We start from the raw sequence: 19,897 nt of genomic DNA, 5'->3' as shown, positions 1-19,897 counted from the left end.
CACAAGTCATTTTAATTTACAAGGGGAGAGAATATGAATAGCTTCTTCTTCGTGATCGATGAGCACATTTCTCATTTTCTATGAAAATAATATGTTTTTGAATTTTGCTTTAGACATGGGATCAATCTGATGAAATATCTAGTCTTTGAGAACATGTTTTGGGTTACCATGGCAGTCATTTTCATCACTGGTGCTACCAGGATCAATATCTTTTCCCTCATCTATGTGATTGCTGTCTTCTGCTTCATGTGGTATGGGAAAGAGTTCTTCTTGAAACCTCTTAGAGCAATGTTACGATGGTAAGACTTTTCATTTCATACTTTTCAAAGAATCTTTAATAGATAATTAAGAAATGAAATCATTTTTTTTTTTTTTAATTAATCAAAACCATAAATCATGTTGTTGTTGTTTTTTATATTATTTTTTTTTTAATTTTGTGAGCCCACAAATGGACTAATGAACATTTATATTTTGAACATTGAATGGGACTCAAATACTTCTGATCAAGTAGAAATTATTAAAGAACCTATAGTGAACAAATAGATGCTATCTTACTAGATTTTTCTAAGGCTTTTGACAAAGTTCACCACCATAGTTTGCTTAAAAAATTAAAATATTTCGGCATTAATGGTCCACTGCATCAGTGGATTAAAGATTTTCTGATAGAGAGAGAACAAACTGTAATAATAAATGGCTCTAAATCAACACTGATAACAGTAAACTCAGGTGTACCTCAAGGAACAGTCTTGGGTCCACTACTATTTTTAATTTACATAAATGATTTACCAAATTGCATTACTTCAGGAACAAAAGTCAGATTATTTGCAGACGATTGCATAATATATAGAACAATAAAAACAACACAAGACACAGATATTTTACAAAGAGAATTAGATGAATTACAGAAATGGGAATCAAATTGGAGCATGTCTTTCCACCCAGAAAAATTTCAGTTGTTAAGAGTAACAAAAAAACTAAAACAAATTAATTCTACTTATCTTATTCATGGCAAACCAGTAACACAGACTAAAAACGCAAAATACCTAGGTGTTATAATAAATGAAAAACTGTCATGGAATCCACATATTGATGAAACTACAAAAAAATCAAACAAAGCATTAGGATTTATTAAAAGAAATTTCTATAAATCAAATAAGAACATAAAACTAAAATGTTATTTAACCTTGGTTAGGCCAATAATAGAATATGCATCCTCTGTTTGGGACCCCTCAACTCAAGAAAACATTAAGAAACTGGAACAGACACAAAATAGAGCAGTGAGATTCATAACAAACGAATATTCACATTTGACTAGAGTAACACCTTTAGTAAAATCACTAAATTTAGAAAGCCTTCAGGACAGAAGACTCAAAAGTAAAGTAGCAATTATACATAAAACACTGAACCATAATCTTCAAATACAAAAACAAAATTTAATAAAATACTCTGAAAGACACAAAGATAAAGGCACATTCCTCATCCCATATGCTAGGACAAATTTGTACAAATACTCCTTCTTCCCTAGTGCTATTAGAGCATGGAATGGGTTGCCTGAGCTAGCCAGGAAAACCAGTGACTTGGCAGAATTTAAGTCATTGGTTAATATGCATGACTAAATGCATGGCGCGTAGGACGTAATCATCTTCTTTTTTGAAGTAACGTCTGTATTATATAAGATAAGATAAGAACCAAGCCATTAATTATATTCTAATTGAATTCTGTGTCAATTTATGAACTGTACAGTCTCACACTTCATTAGTTCTTATACATTGAACCATTTTGAATTCATTTTTACCAGGTGGAACTTCTTAATAGCCTACTGCATACTTGTTCTCTTCTTAAAGACTGTTTTACAGGTCAGCTTTTGTTTTCACATTCATTGAATTAAACATTAAAAGGAGTAGTTCTTGTGATATGTTACCATGTCTCCTTGTATATTTTTTTTTATACTTTGTAATTATAATTTTGACTATGGATCATCATGGAAATAAGATGAATGCCTGGGCATTAGTTATGGGTTTACATATTCAAGTGAAATACTGCACTCACCCTTAACATTTTGACTCTAAGACATTACATTATTTATTATATTTAAACATAAAAAAAACAACATATTTTTTTCTATTAAACCAGCTTGTGGGTTGTGTCTATTTGAACGTACTGATTGAAAACCACCATTGCTGGTTGGTGCAGCTGTTTGGAATCAACTGTCTTCTTAGTGGTTCTGACAAGCAAGGTAACATTTTGGAGACACCCCTTTTTTAAATCTTTTGCATTCTGGAGAAAAAGGGAAATTTGAAACATTTTGTCCTAGTTGATAAGTTCTAAAGACAACATAGAATCTTAAAAAAATACACTTAATATGCTTAAGTGAAGTTTTCCCTTCAGACCTTGTGATCTATCAGGCAGATGATGTAACTGTCATCTGTTTCTGTGGCCACGGTTAACGAGGGTGTCATGTGGCCTTTACTTTTCCCCTACTAATGTTAGGTACCCATTTAAGCTGTGTGAACTTAGAGTTGCTCTAAAGATCCTGACATTTAAAATCCCAGTCTTCTCCAGGACTCGAACCCAGGACCCCCTTGGTTCTAAAGCTACATTACCATTCAGTTACTAAGACTCCTATATATGCTTAGCAATAAGTTATCGTTTTCAGAATCTCTTTATCTATTTGGTTTTCGGTCTGATTTATGAAGATTAAACAGAAAATTTCTCTCTCTTGAAGTGATTTTAAAAAGAAAGATTTATTGCCCTTTTTGTTTTCTATTATTCCCTTTATACTTAGTAATTAGGAGATCACACAGCTGAAATTATTTTAAAGTAGAATATCCAACTTCTGTTTAAATAAATTTAAACCATGTGTAAGTTGGACTTACAAATTGATTTTTCCAGCCCTAAAATGTGCACCTTACAGAAGCTGGACCATTAAATATTTGTAGTATAATGTAAGAAAATCTTCCAGCTTTGAACAAAGTTTGGAGCCACAAAGGTTCTTTAAAACATGTCAGCATTAAATTTGTTATCACTTTTAATCACAGTGTGTTTTCAAATTGAAATTTGTTGAAAAAAGTGTTTTTAGGAAAAACATTGTTTACAAATTCTTAATAACACTGATTCCACAGGATTGGCAAGCTGCCCAGTTGAGAAAGATGATGCTGGGCTTGCATGGGATGTAGTCTGCCTGACCTTCTTGTTGTTTCAGCGCCGCATCTACTCTTCTCACTACTTCAGACATCTTGTCATAACTCTGAAAGCACAAAATAACTTGGTCTCTCGGTGAGTAAAATTACCCCACTCATTCTTACATAAAATGTGTTACTAATTGATATATCTACTTGCATGTGATTACTTTAGTGTTGGGCTAAACATTTTTCAAATTTTAAAGTTAACTTGGATAAATATTTGCTTGCAATAGAGGTGCTGAGTTGATCAACCGTATTATGATACGAGAAGTCAACAAACAAAATGAGCAGGAACGTGAGATACTTGTCAATATAAAGAAACAAATGAAAACTCTTAAGAAAAGGCAGGCAAAGTTGAAGAAGGATTTCAAAGAACCGGAAGAACATTTCCAGGGTGAGTGCAGCCCATATTGACACTTTAGAGGGAAAACAAATATTCTTTCAGGAAGTATTGTGGGGATCTAAAAAATTCTGTTTTAATTCTATAACTAGCATGATTCATAACTCCTGGGAGAAGTAAAAGATGTAATCATTTGTTGACAGTCTTTTCATCTGACAAACCTATTTCTTTCTGTCCTCAAAACTGTGTGTGTGTTTCTTATTTCAGCTATCAGAGCCGGTGACTACTACCTGTTTGAAGTTGATGAGGAGGAGGAGATGAGATCTAAAGATCGCCAGGTGGTCACCTCTCTCACTTATGGCACTGAACCTGAAGATCCAAATGCTAAGCCTACTCCTACACAGGTTAGAAATCTTTTAATTTGTAACAAAGCTTAATATTTTGTTGTTTTTTTGTAATTCAGCATTTTAGGAGACTCATTTAATGGCCAGAAACAAATATAATTTTAAAAAATACTTTATGCTTTTTACTTGTTTTATGTTTTTTTTTTTTGTGCTTTTGATTGATTTTTTGGGGATTTGAATTCTAAAGTATCAGTCTTAAATAAGATTAAAAGGAAATACTTTTTTTTATAAAAAAAATAATTTTGTTTACAATTTTAAAATGCTTTCTTTAATATTTTTTTTTCTGATCATTATTTATTTGTGACTATCTTTAGTTTGTAAATTCGCAAACAAATACATAATAGTTTGTAAATTATATGCTTTTTTGTATTTTACAAGTTTATGGTCAAGAACAAAATTTTTAGTAGACAGGTAAAAAACCAACAACTTTACAGTAATATATTGAATTTTAAAAAAATTTATACTAACATATTTTTAAGCCAAATTCATTTCCTTTTATCAATTTTTTTTTTCAAATGTTACATCATTTATCAAGGGAGATACTTCTTGTATGAAAGTTACTACTTCTTGTATGAAAGTTACGTTTATCAGGGGAGATACTTCTTGTATGAAAGTTACATTTATAAAGGGAGATATTTCTTGTATGAAAGTTACATTTATCAGGGGAGATACTTCTTGTATGAAAGTTACATTTATCAAGGGAGATACTTCTTGTATGAAAGTTACATTTATCAGGGGAGATACTTCTTGTATGAAAGTTACATTTATCAAGGGAGATACTTCTTGTATGAAAGTTACATTTATCAAGGGAGATATTTCTTGTATGAAAGTTATATTTATCAGGGGAGATACTTCTTGTATGAAAGTTACATTTATCAAGGGAGATACTTCTTGTATGAAAGTAACATTTATCAAGGGAAATACTTCTTGTATGAAAGTTACATTTATCAAGGGAGATACTTCTTGTATGAAAGTTACATTTATCAAGGGAAATATTTCTTGTATGAAAGTTACAGTTATCAGGGGAGATACTTCTTGTATGAAAGTTACAATGAATCAATTCTTTATATTTATTCATTTTTTAATAGACAGCACCCACTCTCCATTACACTACATATTTTTGACTAAAAAAAAGTTAATTAACTAGTCACTCACAATTTATTACTAACAATCTATCTAACATAATGTTGATCAAAGAAAACTATTATATGCGCAAGTAATCTTCTAATAATATATTTCTATACATTTATATTTATTACCTAACATACAATCGCTGTCTGCTTGTTTCTAGTGTTAGAATGTGAATCCTTGATGTTTTAGCAATCTCCTCATGTATCATTAAGTCTGTTGGACCATTGGGACATGCTCTGTTGACTGTCTCTCTCCATCCCTTTCTTTCTTTTGTCATGACTAGAATCTCTTTCAATGACAGGCCCTATGATTCTTCCCATCCTCTTTCTTTTGTCATGACTAGAATCTCTTTCAATGACAGGACCTATGATTCTTCCCATCCCTTTCTCTTCTTTTGTCATGACTAGAATCTCTTTCAATGACAGGACCTATGATTCTTCCCATCCCTTTCTCTTCTTTTGTCATGACTAGAATCTCTTTCAATGACAGGCCCTATGATTCTTCCCATCCCTTTCTCTTCTTTTGTCATGACTAGAATATCTCTTTCAATGACAGGACCTATGATTCTTCCCATCCCTTTCTCTTCTTTTGTCATGACTAGAATCTCTTTCAATGACAGGACCTATGATTCTTCCCATCCCTTTCTCTTCTTTTGTCATGACTAGAATCTCTTTCAATGACAGGACCTATGATTCTTCCCATCCCTTTCTTTCTTTTGTCATGACTAGAATCTCTTTCAATGACAGGACCTATGATTCTTCCCATCCCTTTCTCTTCTTTTGTCATGACTAGAATCTCTTTCAATGACAGGACCTATGATTCTTCCCATCCTTTTCTTTCTTTTGTCATGACTAGAATCTCTTTCAATGACAGGACCTATGATTCTTCCCATCACTTTCTCTTCTTCTTTTTCCCTGGTACTGTTTCCTGCAGAAAGGTCTAAGTGAGCCGTAAAGAAAAAATTATAATTAGCATTTTTTTTACATTGCTCTTGGTCATCATGGGGCCCAATGGCCACTGTGGTCTTGTTTCGGATTTCCTCATTTGTGGTGCAATAATTAGGATCTTTCTATAACCTCTGGATTCCAAGGCTAAAATCCTCCTCTCTAATTCTGCAGTTAGCGTCCAAGATTGGCAAGCAGTCTGATTTTAATGGCAAGATTTTTGAAGATTTTCTAAAGTGTTAATTCATTCATTTATTTGATCATCACAAAGCTCTAATTATTCAGCTGTTGACACATCGCAGACTTAGTTTTATAATAGTTGGAACTAATATTTCTCTATTGATTTATCATAGGAACATACACTTTTGATCATAAGTGCAGTTTAGTTCTTTTGTTGTTGTTTTTTCACAAGAAAAAGTAACACTTAGAAATGTCTTAAAAGTTAACTCCACCATAAGGAAATTTTCATTTATTAGAGTTTTTTTTTTTTTTTAATTGTCATCTAAAAAAATTTTTTTTATCAAAAAGTCTTTGTTTTTTTGTTTTTCAATTTTACACTTAATAAAACATAATAATAAGTAGGTAATGTTCACCTATTTAGTACATTTCATACTGACTACAATCGTCATCATCCATTTCATCAATGTCTGTTTATCTGTTATAAGTTGTGTTGTCAAAAGTAGAGAGTGCTATGAATAGTGAGCTGAGAAATTGTGATAATTATTCCATAATCAAAATTTGGATTGAAAAACTGAAATAAATTGTGCAGCTTGGCTTTTTCATTTCCCCACTATTGTTAAATCCTCCAATACATTTTTAAAATACATTTTCCTTCATCCCTGTTAAATTTTCTAATTATCTTATAACTTTCCCACACTCATAATTATAGACAGATGGTATGGTTAGATGAATTTCTGCTAAACTTACACATGTTATGAAGATATGTACATAAAAATCTCTAGCATAAAACTATAGCATAATTAGACTAAGATAGTTCAGAATTAAAAAAAACATTGAACTATGCTTTGGAGATGCATAAAGAAATGTAGGGGAAAAAATTCCTCCATACTTGTATTCATGATTTTAAAAAAAAGGTTGATAACGTCATAGTTATGATAAGAAGTGGAAATGACCCACCAAAATCTACAGTGTGCTATTTAGGAGAGAATACATATTGAAAATACAAATGTTTGATTTTTTAACTTTTCAGAAAACAAAAGAAATATTTTATTTCGGTAACATTTTTGCTTTTTATAAAGGCAATAGTGTTTTAATTTTTTATATTTTTTTTGTACATTGTCAATAGTCAAGGTCATAAAATCTTGATCTTTTCAAAATCACAACTGTGGTTCTTTGTGTATAGTCATCCATAAATGTTTCTGGTTTGTCTGTCAGTTCATGCAGACTTCATTATTTGAATATTCAGTACCATTTTGTACAATAAACAATTTCATTCAACTTACTGTTTGTACCACCTTAACCCTAACCTTATTCATAACATCTCAGCATAACATTCCATGATATTATCTGTCCTTTATAATACTCATACATCTATATTGTCTTTTGTCTAAGTCATTGTTCAAATTGTAAATATTTTCATTATAATCATGGTTCTCAGTTCTCATTATTCACTTATCCATTTTGCACGACAATTGTAAGTTTGATAAAGGATTTCGCCTTTATAGTTTTTTTTTTTTTTTTTAGTAACATTCAATTTTCATAGAATATTGGTTACTTTTTAAATTTCATTATTTTCTGTTTCATTTATTTTATCATCAGTTTCAAGTTAAATGATTTTCAGTTGAAATTTCAAACCAAGTTTAAAAAAAAACAACTTTACTTGAGGAAACAAGGTCTATGTTTTTCTGTTATTTATTTTTAAATTAGCAATCGCTACTAAGAGTTTTGCTTGCTGTTGGCAATGCGTAAGATTTTATTTGCTTTTATTATGAACATGTTGAATGAAATTTAAAAGTTATTTGATTGTAACACTGGAATGATCTTCACAATTTTCTTTGCTACATAATAAAAGTATACAAACATTTCACCCATATTACCTGATGTAAGAGTAAATATCCAATTATTTTGCACAGTAACAATGCTGAGTGCCCGTCTATTATCAAAATTGCAATATGAAAAATGTTTTCCTATGTAAGTGGTTTGGGTTAGAAATCAATTCTAAGGAAAGATGTTTCTGTGTTAGTTAATTATGTGATTGTGGTATTGAGAACTGAGACCCTTCGTTCATGAAATCTTTACAGGTTTGCATTTCTGTTGAGAACAGTTCTTTTGAAATCTTTGATTTTTAGCTTTACATGCATGTGTGTAGCCTATTGATAAACCTTCAGTTTTTTTTCTTTCTTATTTTTCTTTAAAGAATTAAAACAGATTTTTTTCTTTTTCCTTCATTTCTTAAATGCTATAAATGCATGTGTACATCTTATTGAAAGAAAAAGAACATATTTTCTTATTATCTTGCATTGGCTCTTTTCTTTGGAGCATGTCTCTTCTGGTTCTAAGGGAAACAAGAAAGGAGTGATGTCTTCTCCTTTTCTTTCCTTGTTTTGTTTGATTCCCTCTAAGTGCTAAGCTGACTATCTTTCCCAACAGATGATCAATACAGCCCTTGACCAAGGCTTGGAAGTAGCTGTAGAAACATATGATTCTGATGCAGATTCAGAGAAGTCACAAGATATTCTATCAAATGTAAGTTTGACAGCTTACTTCATGTGTCTTTTCTTTGTGTCTTTTTTGTTTTGAAGTCACAAGGAAAAGGTTAATGCATGTTTTTAAGAAGATACATTTAAAAAGAAAAAGCTTTTGTCAACTGTCACTTGAAAGCAAACAAATAATAGTTGAAAGTCTTTCCTCAAGTATAGTTCAATGGTGTTTTCTGTTTTTATTCTGAAAGTGTTGAATGCTGTTGTTTTTTTTTTTTTAAAGATTAATTTTATTTTTATTGATTGTTGCAAACAACCAACCAACAATATTTTTTGAATATCTGGAAATATTTATTGAATGAAATTTCCAACTGTTACATTGTGTACATTTATTGTTCAAGATATTTACTTGCAAGTTTTGATTATTGATTTCTTTTTGAATGTTTAAAAGTTGTTTTTTTTAGACAAAACATAATAGAGATGCGATTGCGATCACTTTATATTTTTGTCACTTGAGCAAACATTTAAAAATAGTACCATAGCTTAGTAAAAAAACAATTTATGGTTTTGATCATTTGACATAATTTTACTTGCAATTTATCTGAACTACAGGAACCTGTCAAGAGAAATTCTTCACATGTTGATCCTTCAGAATATGAAGAACCTTCAAGTAATTTTTTTTTTTTTACATTGTACTTTAATGCAATATACTGTTCTACATATTGGTTGTTTTTTATCTTATGATATCAGGTTTTATTTACCTGGTCTCCAGCCGTCTCTCCCCATCCTGTGTGAAGTTTGAACTATTCTTTAATTCTAATGGAACATCAGAACAACATGTAAAACAAACAAATAATGCTGTTTTTTTTTAAATAGCTTTTTTATTTAACCTACTAGTTAAATGTTTAAGTAATCCTGAAATAAACAAAGAAGTCAGAGTTTGTTGAAATTTGTGTCTGCCATATGGTTTATCAGTGTTATACATTTTAGGCAGTAAAGCAGTTCTGTGTATGATAATGTAGATCAAAGACAAGTAATTGAGACAACATCTGGAGAAAGAGATTTAGTTGAATCATTTACACCTATAAATCTTACTGAACATTTAAAAGGAACATTATAAACTAATACATTTATTCAAAGTTTATATCAACTCACTCTGTCAGTCTGGTAAAAAGTTAGTACATGTTTTTTCCCCACACCCAATATCGGATCAAGTTGAAATTTTACACAATTATTTCTTGTACCTGACAAAGAAGAATCAATAAAAAAAAAACATAACCAAGTAATTAATTAGCTATTGCTAATTTTTTTTTTTTTTTGGTATCCAACAAGGGAAAGAAACCATACTTGATAGATGTGGTATATTAGTCCACTTGAAGAGGCTTGAGCCATGAATGAACAAGTTTTTTTAAAAATACATTTAAAAAGCAACAGGGTAACATTCACCTAGATACCCCCTTCTATCCCCCCTTTCCTTTCCCAACTGGTCCAGACAAGTGATAGGATCACAGCGCATTGAGAATGCTAAATGCATGAAATTGCACAAAACAAAAACAATTGGTAAAAGGATTTCTAATATTTTTTGTCTAGATCTATTAAAAGTTTAATTACATGACTGATCCAAACTAATTGATACAATTACACTTAATATGAGCTTTTTTTTTTTTTTAAGTATTTATTATGTTTTTCTTGTTATTGTCTAAATTCTAAATTTTATTATTTCTATTTTATAGAGTTAATCATTCAGCTTTAATTTAGTTGCCTTTTTTGGGGGGACTTTAATTATAGCTTTTATAATTATAGCTTTTATATAATGCTGCTTTCATGCTTATAGCATGCTCAGTAGCGCTATGGTCCAATCTCATTTGTGGACCAGTGGGGAAAAGGGGCAGAGCGCTATGGTCCAATCTCATTTGTGAACCAGTGGGGAAAAGGGGCAGAGCGCTATGGTCCAATCTCATTTGTGGACCAGTGGGGAAAAGGGGGTATGTGGGAGAAGGTTTTTTGTGCTGCCTTTAGGCACTCAGTAAACACAACTCTGCTCAAGTCCTGTGTTGAACCTTGAGCGCCCTTAGTAGGTAGCCAAGCCAAGTTCAAGCGTACTTAGCCTCTCGACCACGTTTCCCATGTCTTTAAATAATACTTTTCGAAATCAAGATTTTCTTGTACATTTTTTTATTGCAATTTCCTAGCATAGAATTTTGTTTCCTTTCTTTTTACCAGCCGTGAATAAAGTACGCCTCATTTGGAACTTTATTACTAAATTGTGGTACAGTGCTGTGGACTGGTTAATAGGATTTTGTAATCGCCTTTCACGTAACTACCGTTTGGTGGCTAAAAAACTAGCAAAGGAAATGATTTTAGAAAAGCAGAAAATTTTGGTAAGTACGTCATATGCTCTTCTTTTTTTTTAAATCTTGTAAAAGTTTTTTTTATAATAAAATTAACTCATTCCAATGAATGTATTTAAAATATGATAATTCATAGAATTCTTTCACTCTAAAGGATTCACAAGAACCTAAAAAGAAAAGAGATACTGACTCAGGGATAAGGTAAGCTCTTATCAAAATTTAAAATCGTTTTTAGGCATCAGTTTTAGACATATGGTCCTGACGTGGTTTTTATGTGCTACTTTCATTTTAGACAAAATAACAAGACTATTTGTCCTAATTTGTATATTAAAGTATTCATTTTAAAACTTGTACACTTAACATCATATTAAATTAATTTAGTTGAGCATATCAATAATTCTATTTTATTTAGAATAAATGGTGGGCATGCTGGCTGAGTGGTAAAGCACTTAGCTTCTGAACTAAGGGGTGTCAGGTTCGAATGTTGAAAGGGTTTTGAAATTTTTAGGACTTCCCTGAGTCCACCTAATGGGTACCTGACATTACTTAGGGTAGGGTTGGTCTCTGTGCTGGCCACATGTCACCCTTTTAACTGTCTGCCATAGAAACAGATGACCTTTACATCATTTAACCTATAAATTGCAAGGTCTGAAAGAGATAATCACTCATGCAATTAAAAAATTCAAGTCTATTTTGATTGAAACTTAGTCTCACTTCAACTTGCCTTGGGTATATGACTGGCTCTTAGACTTCAGAAATATGTTTTGATTTTTTTTTTGGGATGTCTTTTTTTCACAACAGTAAAACAGATGATATTCGTGTTGAAATTGAAGACTCTACATTTGAACCAAGTGGTTCTTCAACATTTGCTCCAGTCAAAGTAGGCAGTTTGTTGAGGTCAGTAGACATTTGTGATTGTTGATTTCAATAAGAAGTCAATATTTAGTTCTTGAAACTTGATAGAAATAGAAACAGTGATAAATAATTTAAAATAGACTTAGGAAATGATCAACATTTTGAATAGGAAATGATCAACATTTTGTATAGGAAATGATCAACATTTTGTATAATTCAGCTCTCTGGATCATAAAACCAAAATATTTAATGAGCAAAACAATAAATGTAAGATTTGTTTACAGTTCACCAAATAAAAATATTATGAAATATTTTAAAATATTTACTTAAAATGTTAAAAAAAAAAATACCTAACACTTCTAACACATATTTAAGGTGCCTATGTTACAATGTCATCTGCTCAACAAAGCTGTCTTTAGAATTAGATGAATAGAATATTTGATACAGAGTATGAGGTGATAACTGTAATTATAGTTTTTGCTCTAAGGCAGTGGTTACTTGCTATTTTTAAGCTGATCCCACCTGTAGTAAAAAAAATAAAAAAATCAGGATTTAACTGAGGACTTTTGAAATCAATGCCTATAAAGTATGTAATCGTCTGGTAGTTATCAGCTTTTATACAACTTTCTATTATTATATGCAAGCCTGGAAGATGAGACCACAGGTGCACCCAAAATGAGGTCAGTGTAGGATGGCAGCATATTTAATGTCACAAATCACATTTTTCTTCAGTATTTATTCTATTCTTGTATTGTATACCAGCCACTTGCCTTTGCCAATATTTGTGTTTACACTTAGCAGATTGCCTTTCTTTGAGCACATTATTAGGAAGCTAGTTAACTTGTTGTACTTAATAATAACAATACCATGTTACATTCAAAGCTTTATTTCACTGAATGACAAACAACTACACACATAGTAGAGTTCACAACACGGACTACGAAATACGGTCAGTACACAGGTTAACAAGTGTAACAAACACTAAGGGGTGACAATCCAAACAAGCAAATTCACGACATTCACCCCACGTTTAAATTTTATACATGTAACACAACATCAAGTAGTCAAAGCAAATACGAAGATTAATAAAACATAAGCATCTAAACACATCTGCAATAGTGATTAATAGCAAACTGTTTATCAAACACATAAGTCTGTTAAACCCGGTAGTTGGGTCTTGATTTTCGTTCTCTTAGGTTGTATCGGCAGTTTGGATCGGCAGTATTAGTACAATCAGTATCAGTACTAACAACATTACTTGGTGACTCGATGGTCGGGGCTTCAACCGGGTCCACTTCCCCCGATAGGGGTGGTTTGGTTTTTCGGTTAACAGGGGGGTTCAGAGAAGAGTTCTCTGCGTTGTTTTCTGTTTCGCTTTGAAGAGAGGGTGTCGCATTCCTGGGGGAAACGTCTCTCAGCACAGGGGGTCTCACATTCTCTGTGAAACAGTCTTTTTCTTTGGGCGCCAATAATCTTAAAGAAACTGTTTCTTCTTGGCCCGTAGATGTTTTGATAAGATGTTCACCAGCTCTACCTCCTCTGTTAAAGGGTCATACTTAGAGGATCTATTATTTCTTTTTAACAACACGGGGCCAGGAGATGTTAACCACGTTGGTAGGGATGTTCCAGAAGTACTTCTGCGATAGTATCCAAAGAGTCTCTCATGTGGAGTTTTATTCGTCGCCGTACACAGAAGTGACCGAATTGAGTGCAACGCGTCTTGCAATACTAGATCCCACTGAGACGTACTCAAGTCCTGGGAGTGTAAAGCTAAGGTTATAGCTTTCCAAAGGGTACTGTTCAGTTTCTCTATTTGACCATTTCCTGTAGGATTGTAAGCCGTGGTCCTGCTCGTAGCAACTCCTCTTTCATTAAGGTACTTCTGTACTTCAGCAGACATAAAGGAAGTACCTCTGTCGGTATGGACATAGGAAGGTAGCCCGAATAAGGCGAACAACTCATTTAGGCATTTAACAACAGTAGCAGATGACATATCTGGGCATGCAAAGGCAAAAGGAAACCTAGAGAATTCGTCGATCATGGTAAGCAGATATTTATTGCGTGAGTTGGAAGGGAGAGGTCCCTTAAAGTCCATGCTTATTCTTTCAAATGGCTGAGTTGCTTTGATTAATTGTCCTATTGGCGGCCTGAAGAATCGAGGTTTAAGTTCAGCACATGACTGGCACTGGTCGATCACTGTTCTGACGTCATCGGTGGAAAAAGGTAGATTTTTTGATCTCACAAAATGTAGCATTCTTGTTACACCAGGGTGACACAAACTATTGTGGAGTAATTTTAGGTCGTTACATGTCATTGCGGATAAGTAGCGATTTCTGCTGAAAGTGTCAGCAGCAGTGTTCTGTGTACCTGGTCTGTAAACGACGTCATAGTGAAAGCAGGATAGCTCTAACCTCCACCTTTGGATCTTCTCATTCTTGATCTTGCCTTTATTTTGTCTACAATACATAAAGGACACGGATCGCTGGTCTGTGACAAGGGTAAAGGGTCTTCCAATAAGAAAGTGTTTCCACTTCCTCAAAGATTCTACTATTGCATACGCTTCTTTTTCCACTGATGAGTGCCTTCTTTCGCTTTGCGATAGTGTCCGGGAAAAGAAAGCCACAGGCCGGCCATCTTGATTAAGTGTAGCTGCTATAGCTATGTCAGACGCATCTGTCTCCACTGTTAGCGGGCGAGTGTAATCAATGGTGTACACGGCGGATTCCTCGAGCTCGTCCTTTAGGTTCTGGAATGCTTGTTTGACTTCCTCAGGGACAGGAAATCGTTTATTTCTAGCTAAGAGGCTGATTTTGTCTGAGAAGTTAGGAATCCATAGAGAATAATAAGCCAGCAGGCCCACTATTCGTTTCTGTTCTCGCAGGTTCGACGGAGCATTTAATTCCCGCAAGGCTGTGAATCTTTCAGGGTCAGGCTTGAGCTGACCTTCAGATATTTCGTATCCCAGTAGTCTGACGCTATGTGTTCCTATCTCACTTTTAGCTTCGTTGAAGGTAATGCCATACTTCTGAGCTACTTTGAAGAATCTCTGCAGGTTTCTATCATGAGATTCAGTATCATGTCCACAGATGGTCACATTGTCCACATAAGCGAATGTATTTTCTAGTTGCTCATCTTCGATTATTTTATCTATGGTTCGCTGGAAACAAGCCACTCCATTTGTAACTCCAAATGGAATTCTTCGAAACTGGTAAAGTCTACCCCCAGCCTCGAAAGCTGTATATGGCCTTTCTTCTTCTTTAATCGGAATCTGATGATAAGCATTTTTGAGGTCCAGAGTGCTGAAGACAGAAAACTGTGATATCTTCTCTGCTAATTCATCCATTCTTGGCATGGGATAGGTGTCTAGCAGCGTAAATCTGTTGATCGTCTGACTATAGTCAATAACCATACGTCTTTTGTGCCTCTCATTGGATGTTATTAGAACCTGTGCCCGCCAGGGGGACTTTGAGGGTTCTATTACTTCTTCTTTGAGTAATCTCTGAATCTCAGCATTAATAAACTTAGAGTCCAGTAGTGAGTGTCTGCGTGACTTAGTTGCCACTGGAGTGCAGTTTAGAGATAAGTTACCAAAAAAGACTAGGCACCTCTACTTTGGCTGGTCTAAGGGTACTTACGCACAGAGGTGATCTCTTCCCACTAAAGGGAATCTGTAGATTCTCGTGTAGACTTATGAAATCCAAACCTAGAATAACATCTGAACACAATCCATCTAAGAGTGACAGTTTAATATTTTCATATGTTTCATCTTTGAGTTGAATGGTAGCAAAGATATGGCCTTCAGTAACTCGAGACAGGTGAGTAGAAGCCATAAATATTCTGTCCACGGAGGTTTTTATCGGCCGTTTGTGACTCCTGGCAACTCGAGCTGACACGTAACTCTCACAGCTTCCAGTGTCTATCAAGGCTTTAAGTGGCACCCCATTGAGAAGAATCAAGGAGGTTGATTTGCCTAGTCCTAAAGAGTGCAACGTAGCGAGGGCAAATGCTGTAGATTTTCTTGATTTGCAAGATCTCTGAAAATGTCCCTTCTTGCCACACTGATTACATGTGGCTTCACGTGCGGGGCACTCATTACGAGGATGTCTTCCTCTGCCACAGAAGTAACACTTGATAGATATAGCGCTTACCTCTTGTTTTGTTTGAGTCGAATTAATCGAAGCTCGTAGATCAGGCAACTGGGGAGCGACAGGATCAGCAGGGTGTTCTCTTACAGCATTTGTAGTAGCCCCACTAGTGGTTTCTGACTGTGACTCGTACAACAACGAATGTTGATAGGCGTGTTCAAGTACTCTGGCTTCCTCAAATGCATCCTTTAACTTTAAATCTGTTTTCTCTAGGAGACGTTTTCTAATGCTGTTGGAGGCAATACCTGTGATGAATGCATCGCGTATGGACTCGTCACGATGTTGCTCAGCTGTCACGGCTTTGAAGTTGCAATCCTTGGATAGACTGCGGAGTTTTTGAAGAAAGGCGTCAACGCTTTGACCCTGTTCTTGTCTGCACGTGGCTAACTTGTGCCTTGCGAAGACCTCGTTATTGGGCTCCACATAGATGTTGTTTAGTGACTGGATCGCTTCCTCATATGTTTCCTTGTCACTAATCATCTGGTACACCGATGGCGAAATGTAGTTAATTAGTAGCTTCTTGTTATCTACATTTTCTATAGTAACTACAGACAGAAAGTTTTTAAATGTTTCGTACCAGTGCAGCCACTTTTCTTGTGCTTGAGGTGCGGTAGGTTCCACATCGAACCTTTCAGGCCGAAGTAGTCTATCCATGTTTAGACAGATTCAGTGAAATAAATTGTTGTACTTAATAATAACAATACCATGTTACATTCAAAGCTTTATGTCACTGAATGACAAACAACTACACACATAGTAGAGTTCACAACACGGACTACGAAATACGGTCAGTACACAGGTTAACAAGTGTAACAAACACTAAGTTTGACAATCCAAACAAGCAAATTCACGACATAACTCATGAAGATTAAAGATTAAAAAAAAAGACTTTGTTATTGTAAATTCATGTGTGAAACAAACTTACCTCAAAATGTAAAATATAATGTAAAAGAAAATGATTTTTAAACACTTATGGTAAGAAGGAAAGTTTTTTTGAGTCCAGTGTATCTAAATAAGTCTTGTTAGTGAAATCTTGAAATTGAAGTGTTTTTTTTATGAATAAGATGATGGTCAAAATTAAATACAACTTGTTTCTTTCACACATTGCTGATTTGTGTCTTCATATTTGTAAGTCAGGATTTTGTGATTTTACCATCATAAAAGAGATACAAGACATCAATAGCAAAGACAAACAGACACAAAAACTCTTTTGTTCCCCTGGCAATCAAATCATTAAGTACAATTCAACTTTCTGATATAAACATTTCACATGTAAATTATGAGTGAGTCTGGTGTGAATGCATATTTTGGTTTTCTATAGTTATGTTTCATGGTGTAATGCACAAATTGTAAGAAAAATTTCCTTATGGATCATAAAGATTATTATTATTATTAAATGGAAGTAAAATAATTTTTTTTAAAATAAAATTTAGAATTCTTAGAGCTTAAATGAGCTAAACTGTAGATCAACTTTAGGCTTATTACAAGCCCAGACCTACAGTATATGTTCAATATAAACTTATGGGGGAAGACTTTTGCAATGGCTAAACATGTCGCAATGTAATATTCAAGTACCAGTAAATAGGTACAGTACAGATGCATAGCACCATTTTGGAAATTACCGAAAATTAGTAGACTTGTTTGGTAGAGTTAAAAATATCCAGTAGCTTCTTTAACTTATTTTTTAGTAATTGTTTGCATAGGATGATGGCCACAAACCTGTTTAAAATGTTGCATAAACTAGAAAACCAGGTCAAATATCCAAGAATAAATGTCCAAATGAATAGAAGAATTTCAATTGACACACACATGCATTAACTGTGCAGCAGCAATATATATTTGTGCTATAAGTTGTGTTTTCCTTTGATTGCCTATATTTTGTCTATGTGTTATAAGTTGTGTTTGATTGTCTTTATTTGTCTATGTGTTATAAGTTGTGTTTGATTGTCTTTATTTGTCTATGTGTTATAAGTTGTGTTTGATTGTCTTTATTCTCAGTTGCAAAGAAAGGAAATACTATGAAACTTTGAAATGTCTAATGCACAAGAAAAACTCCAGCAATTCCAAAGACTTAAACTAATAAATCCAATTAGAATAGTAACACAAGTTATCAAAACCACATAAAATAGATTTGTTGAACCAAACTTTTAATTATTGGACATTAGACAAATCAAGCCTCCCCCCAGTACAAGTCCATGTCTATTTAATATAATATTAGTGAGCCTAGTCTCTGCTAGATACATTTCATTCAGAACCTTCTGACCTAGTTCTATCACACAGGACATCATACGCATATTGTTTTTTAATTTTTAGTACTACTAGTGAATGTACTAGTACCAGCCAGACATCATTCTAGTTTTTGTTCTGTTTTTTTTTTATGGTAAATAAGATTCATGATTAGGTCTTCTTCTCATTTCCTTTCTTTCTGCTGTGGTTTATGCTGTATTTGTATTGTAAGAATTCTCCTGCAAGTGCATTAACAAGAGACACAATAAAAAGATGAGACATTCAACTAGTCAGTTCAATAAACAAATCAGTATTTAGTCTCAGGATAAAGTGGAGTGTTCATGTTGTCTTACTAGTTACTTACTTAACTTGATGTTGTTTGTTCAAGAGCTTATTGCATGCTGTATAATTTATGTGTACTCTATATTAGAGTCCAGCCTATTCTGTCATGGCATTTTTATCTAAGTTTTGTCACTTTAATTTGGGTGAAAGTTTTACATTTCTATTTGTCTCATAGATTTAATTATCTTTTCAAATTCTTGCCTCTCTGTAACAAAATATTATGAATGGATATTATTTAAAAAAACAATTTAGTTTCTTTTTAAGCCATTCCATCCTTTTGGGTTATTTAGACACATTATTGCAGATTTACTTTGTTCATTTTTTTTTTTATTAAATTTTTATCTTTATATTTATAACCTTGTTTTTATATTTTTTTTTTTTTCAAAATGGCGCTGCTCTGTGGCGACATGCAATTTGTGCTTTCATTATTCATTATTATTTCTTTGCTGGCCTAAATGCTGCTGGTAAAATCATTGGCAAAAAACAAACCCCATTTGGGCAGTTGTTTGAGACAAACATCTATAAAAAAGCTAACAAGATCCTCGAAATAAAGAATCACCCTTTGTGTCAGGACTTTGTGATTTTACCATCACAAAAGAGATACAAGACACCGATAGCAAAGACAAACAGACACAAACACTCTTTTGTTCCCCTGGCAATCAAATCATTAAATAAGAACAATCTGGTATAAACTTTGTCACATGTAAATTATGAGTGAGTCTGGTGTGAATGTACACTTTGGTTTCTTATAGTGATAATGTTTTTTGTTTGGTGTAATGCACAAATTGTAAGACAAATTTCCTTACGGATAATAAAGATTATTATTATTATTATTATTATTATTATTATATTGTCTACATTTTATTATGCATATAATTATTTTATAGCATTTGAAGAAAATAATTGTTTATCTATGAGAGAGAGAATTAAATTTATGTTTTTGTATGTCACAAGCAGGTATTTGTTTTTTTGCTTCAGTTTAAATAGGTAGATGTTTTAACACTCATCTCATCGTCACTGCCTGTGGTCCCTTCTGGGGCATAGGCCACCAAACAGCTTCCTCCAGGCATCTCGGTTCTGGGCGAGTCTCTCCAACTGTCCCCACGTCTTGCCCATCTGCTTGGTATCTGCTTCCAGATCGCGGCGCCATATATTCCTGGGCCGTCCCCTCTTCCGCTTTCCTTGGGGGTTCCAGGTAAGGGTGTGACCTATCCATCTCCATCATCTCTGAAGGATATCTACTTCAATGGGCTGCTGTTTTGTTCTTCGCCACAGTTCCTCATTCGGGATATCTTGTCTGGCCAGCGGATCATAAGA

At 33.6% G+C, this 19,897-nt stretch overlaps 1 protein-coding gene across 11 annotated transcripts in view; it reads left to right on the top strand.

Annotated features, from left to right (window-relative positions):
• LOC106069340 (piezo-type mechanosensitive ion channel component 2-like) overlaps positions 1–19,897 on the top strand; it is a 90,429-nt gene that overhangs the window by 50,077 nt on the left and 20,455 nt on the right. For 10 of the 11 annotated variants that reach the window (XM_056035336.1, XM_056035335.1, XM_056035334.1 and 7 more), the window contains 11 exons: positions 114–299; positions 1,799–1,856; positions 2,134–2,236; positions 3,123–3,276; positions 3,416–3,576; positions 3,790–3,926; positions 8,612–8,707; positions 9,274–9,331; positions 10,885–11,042; positions 11,167–11,213; positions 11,814–11,909. In XM_056035336.1, the coding sequence (XP_055891311.1) occupies positions 114–299; positions 1,799–1,856; positions 2,134–2,236; positions 3,123–3,276; positions 3,416–3,576; positions 3,790–3,926; positions 8,612–8,707; positions 9,274–9,331; positions 10,885–11,042; positions 11,167–11,213; positions 11,814–11,909 (1,254 nt within the window). The remainder of the gene's footprint in view (positions 1–113; positions 300–1,798; positions 1,857–2,133; positions 2,237–3,122; positions 3,277–3,415; positions 3,577–3,789; positions 3,927–8,611; positions 8,708–9,273; positions 9,332–10,884; positions 11,043–11,166; positions 11,214–11,813; positions 11,910–19,897) is intronic. The other variant, XM_056035333.1, reaches the window with a different exon arrangement.

The sequence above is a fragment of the Biomphalaria glabrata genome, chromosome 7, assembly GCF_947242115.1.
Source record: "Biomphalaria glabrata chromosome 7, xgBioGlab47.1, whole genome shotgun sequence".
Taxonomy (NCBI): domain Eukaryota; kingdom Metazoa; phylum Mollusca; class Gastropoda; family Planorbidae; genus Biomphalaria; species Biomphalaria glabrata.
The sequence above is the reverse complement of the archived record's forward strand: the minus strand, read 5'-3'. Positions and strand labels throughout refer to the sequence as shown.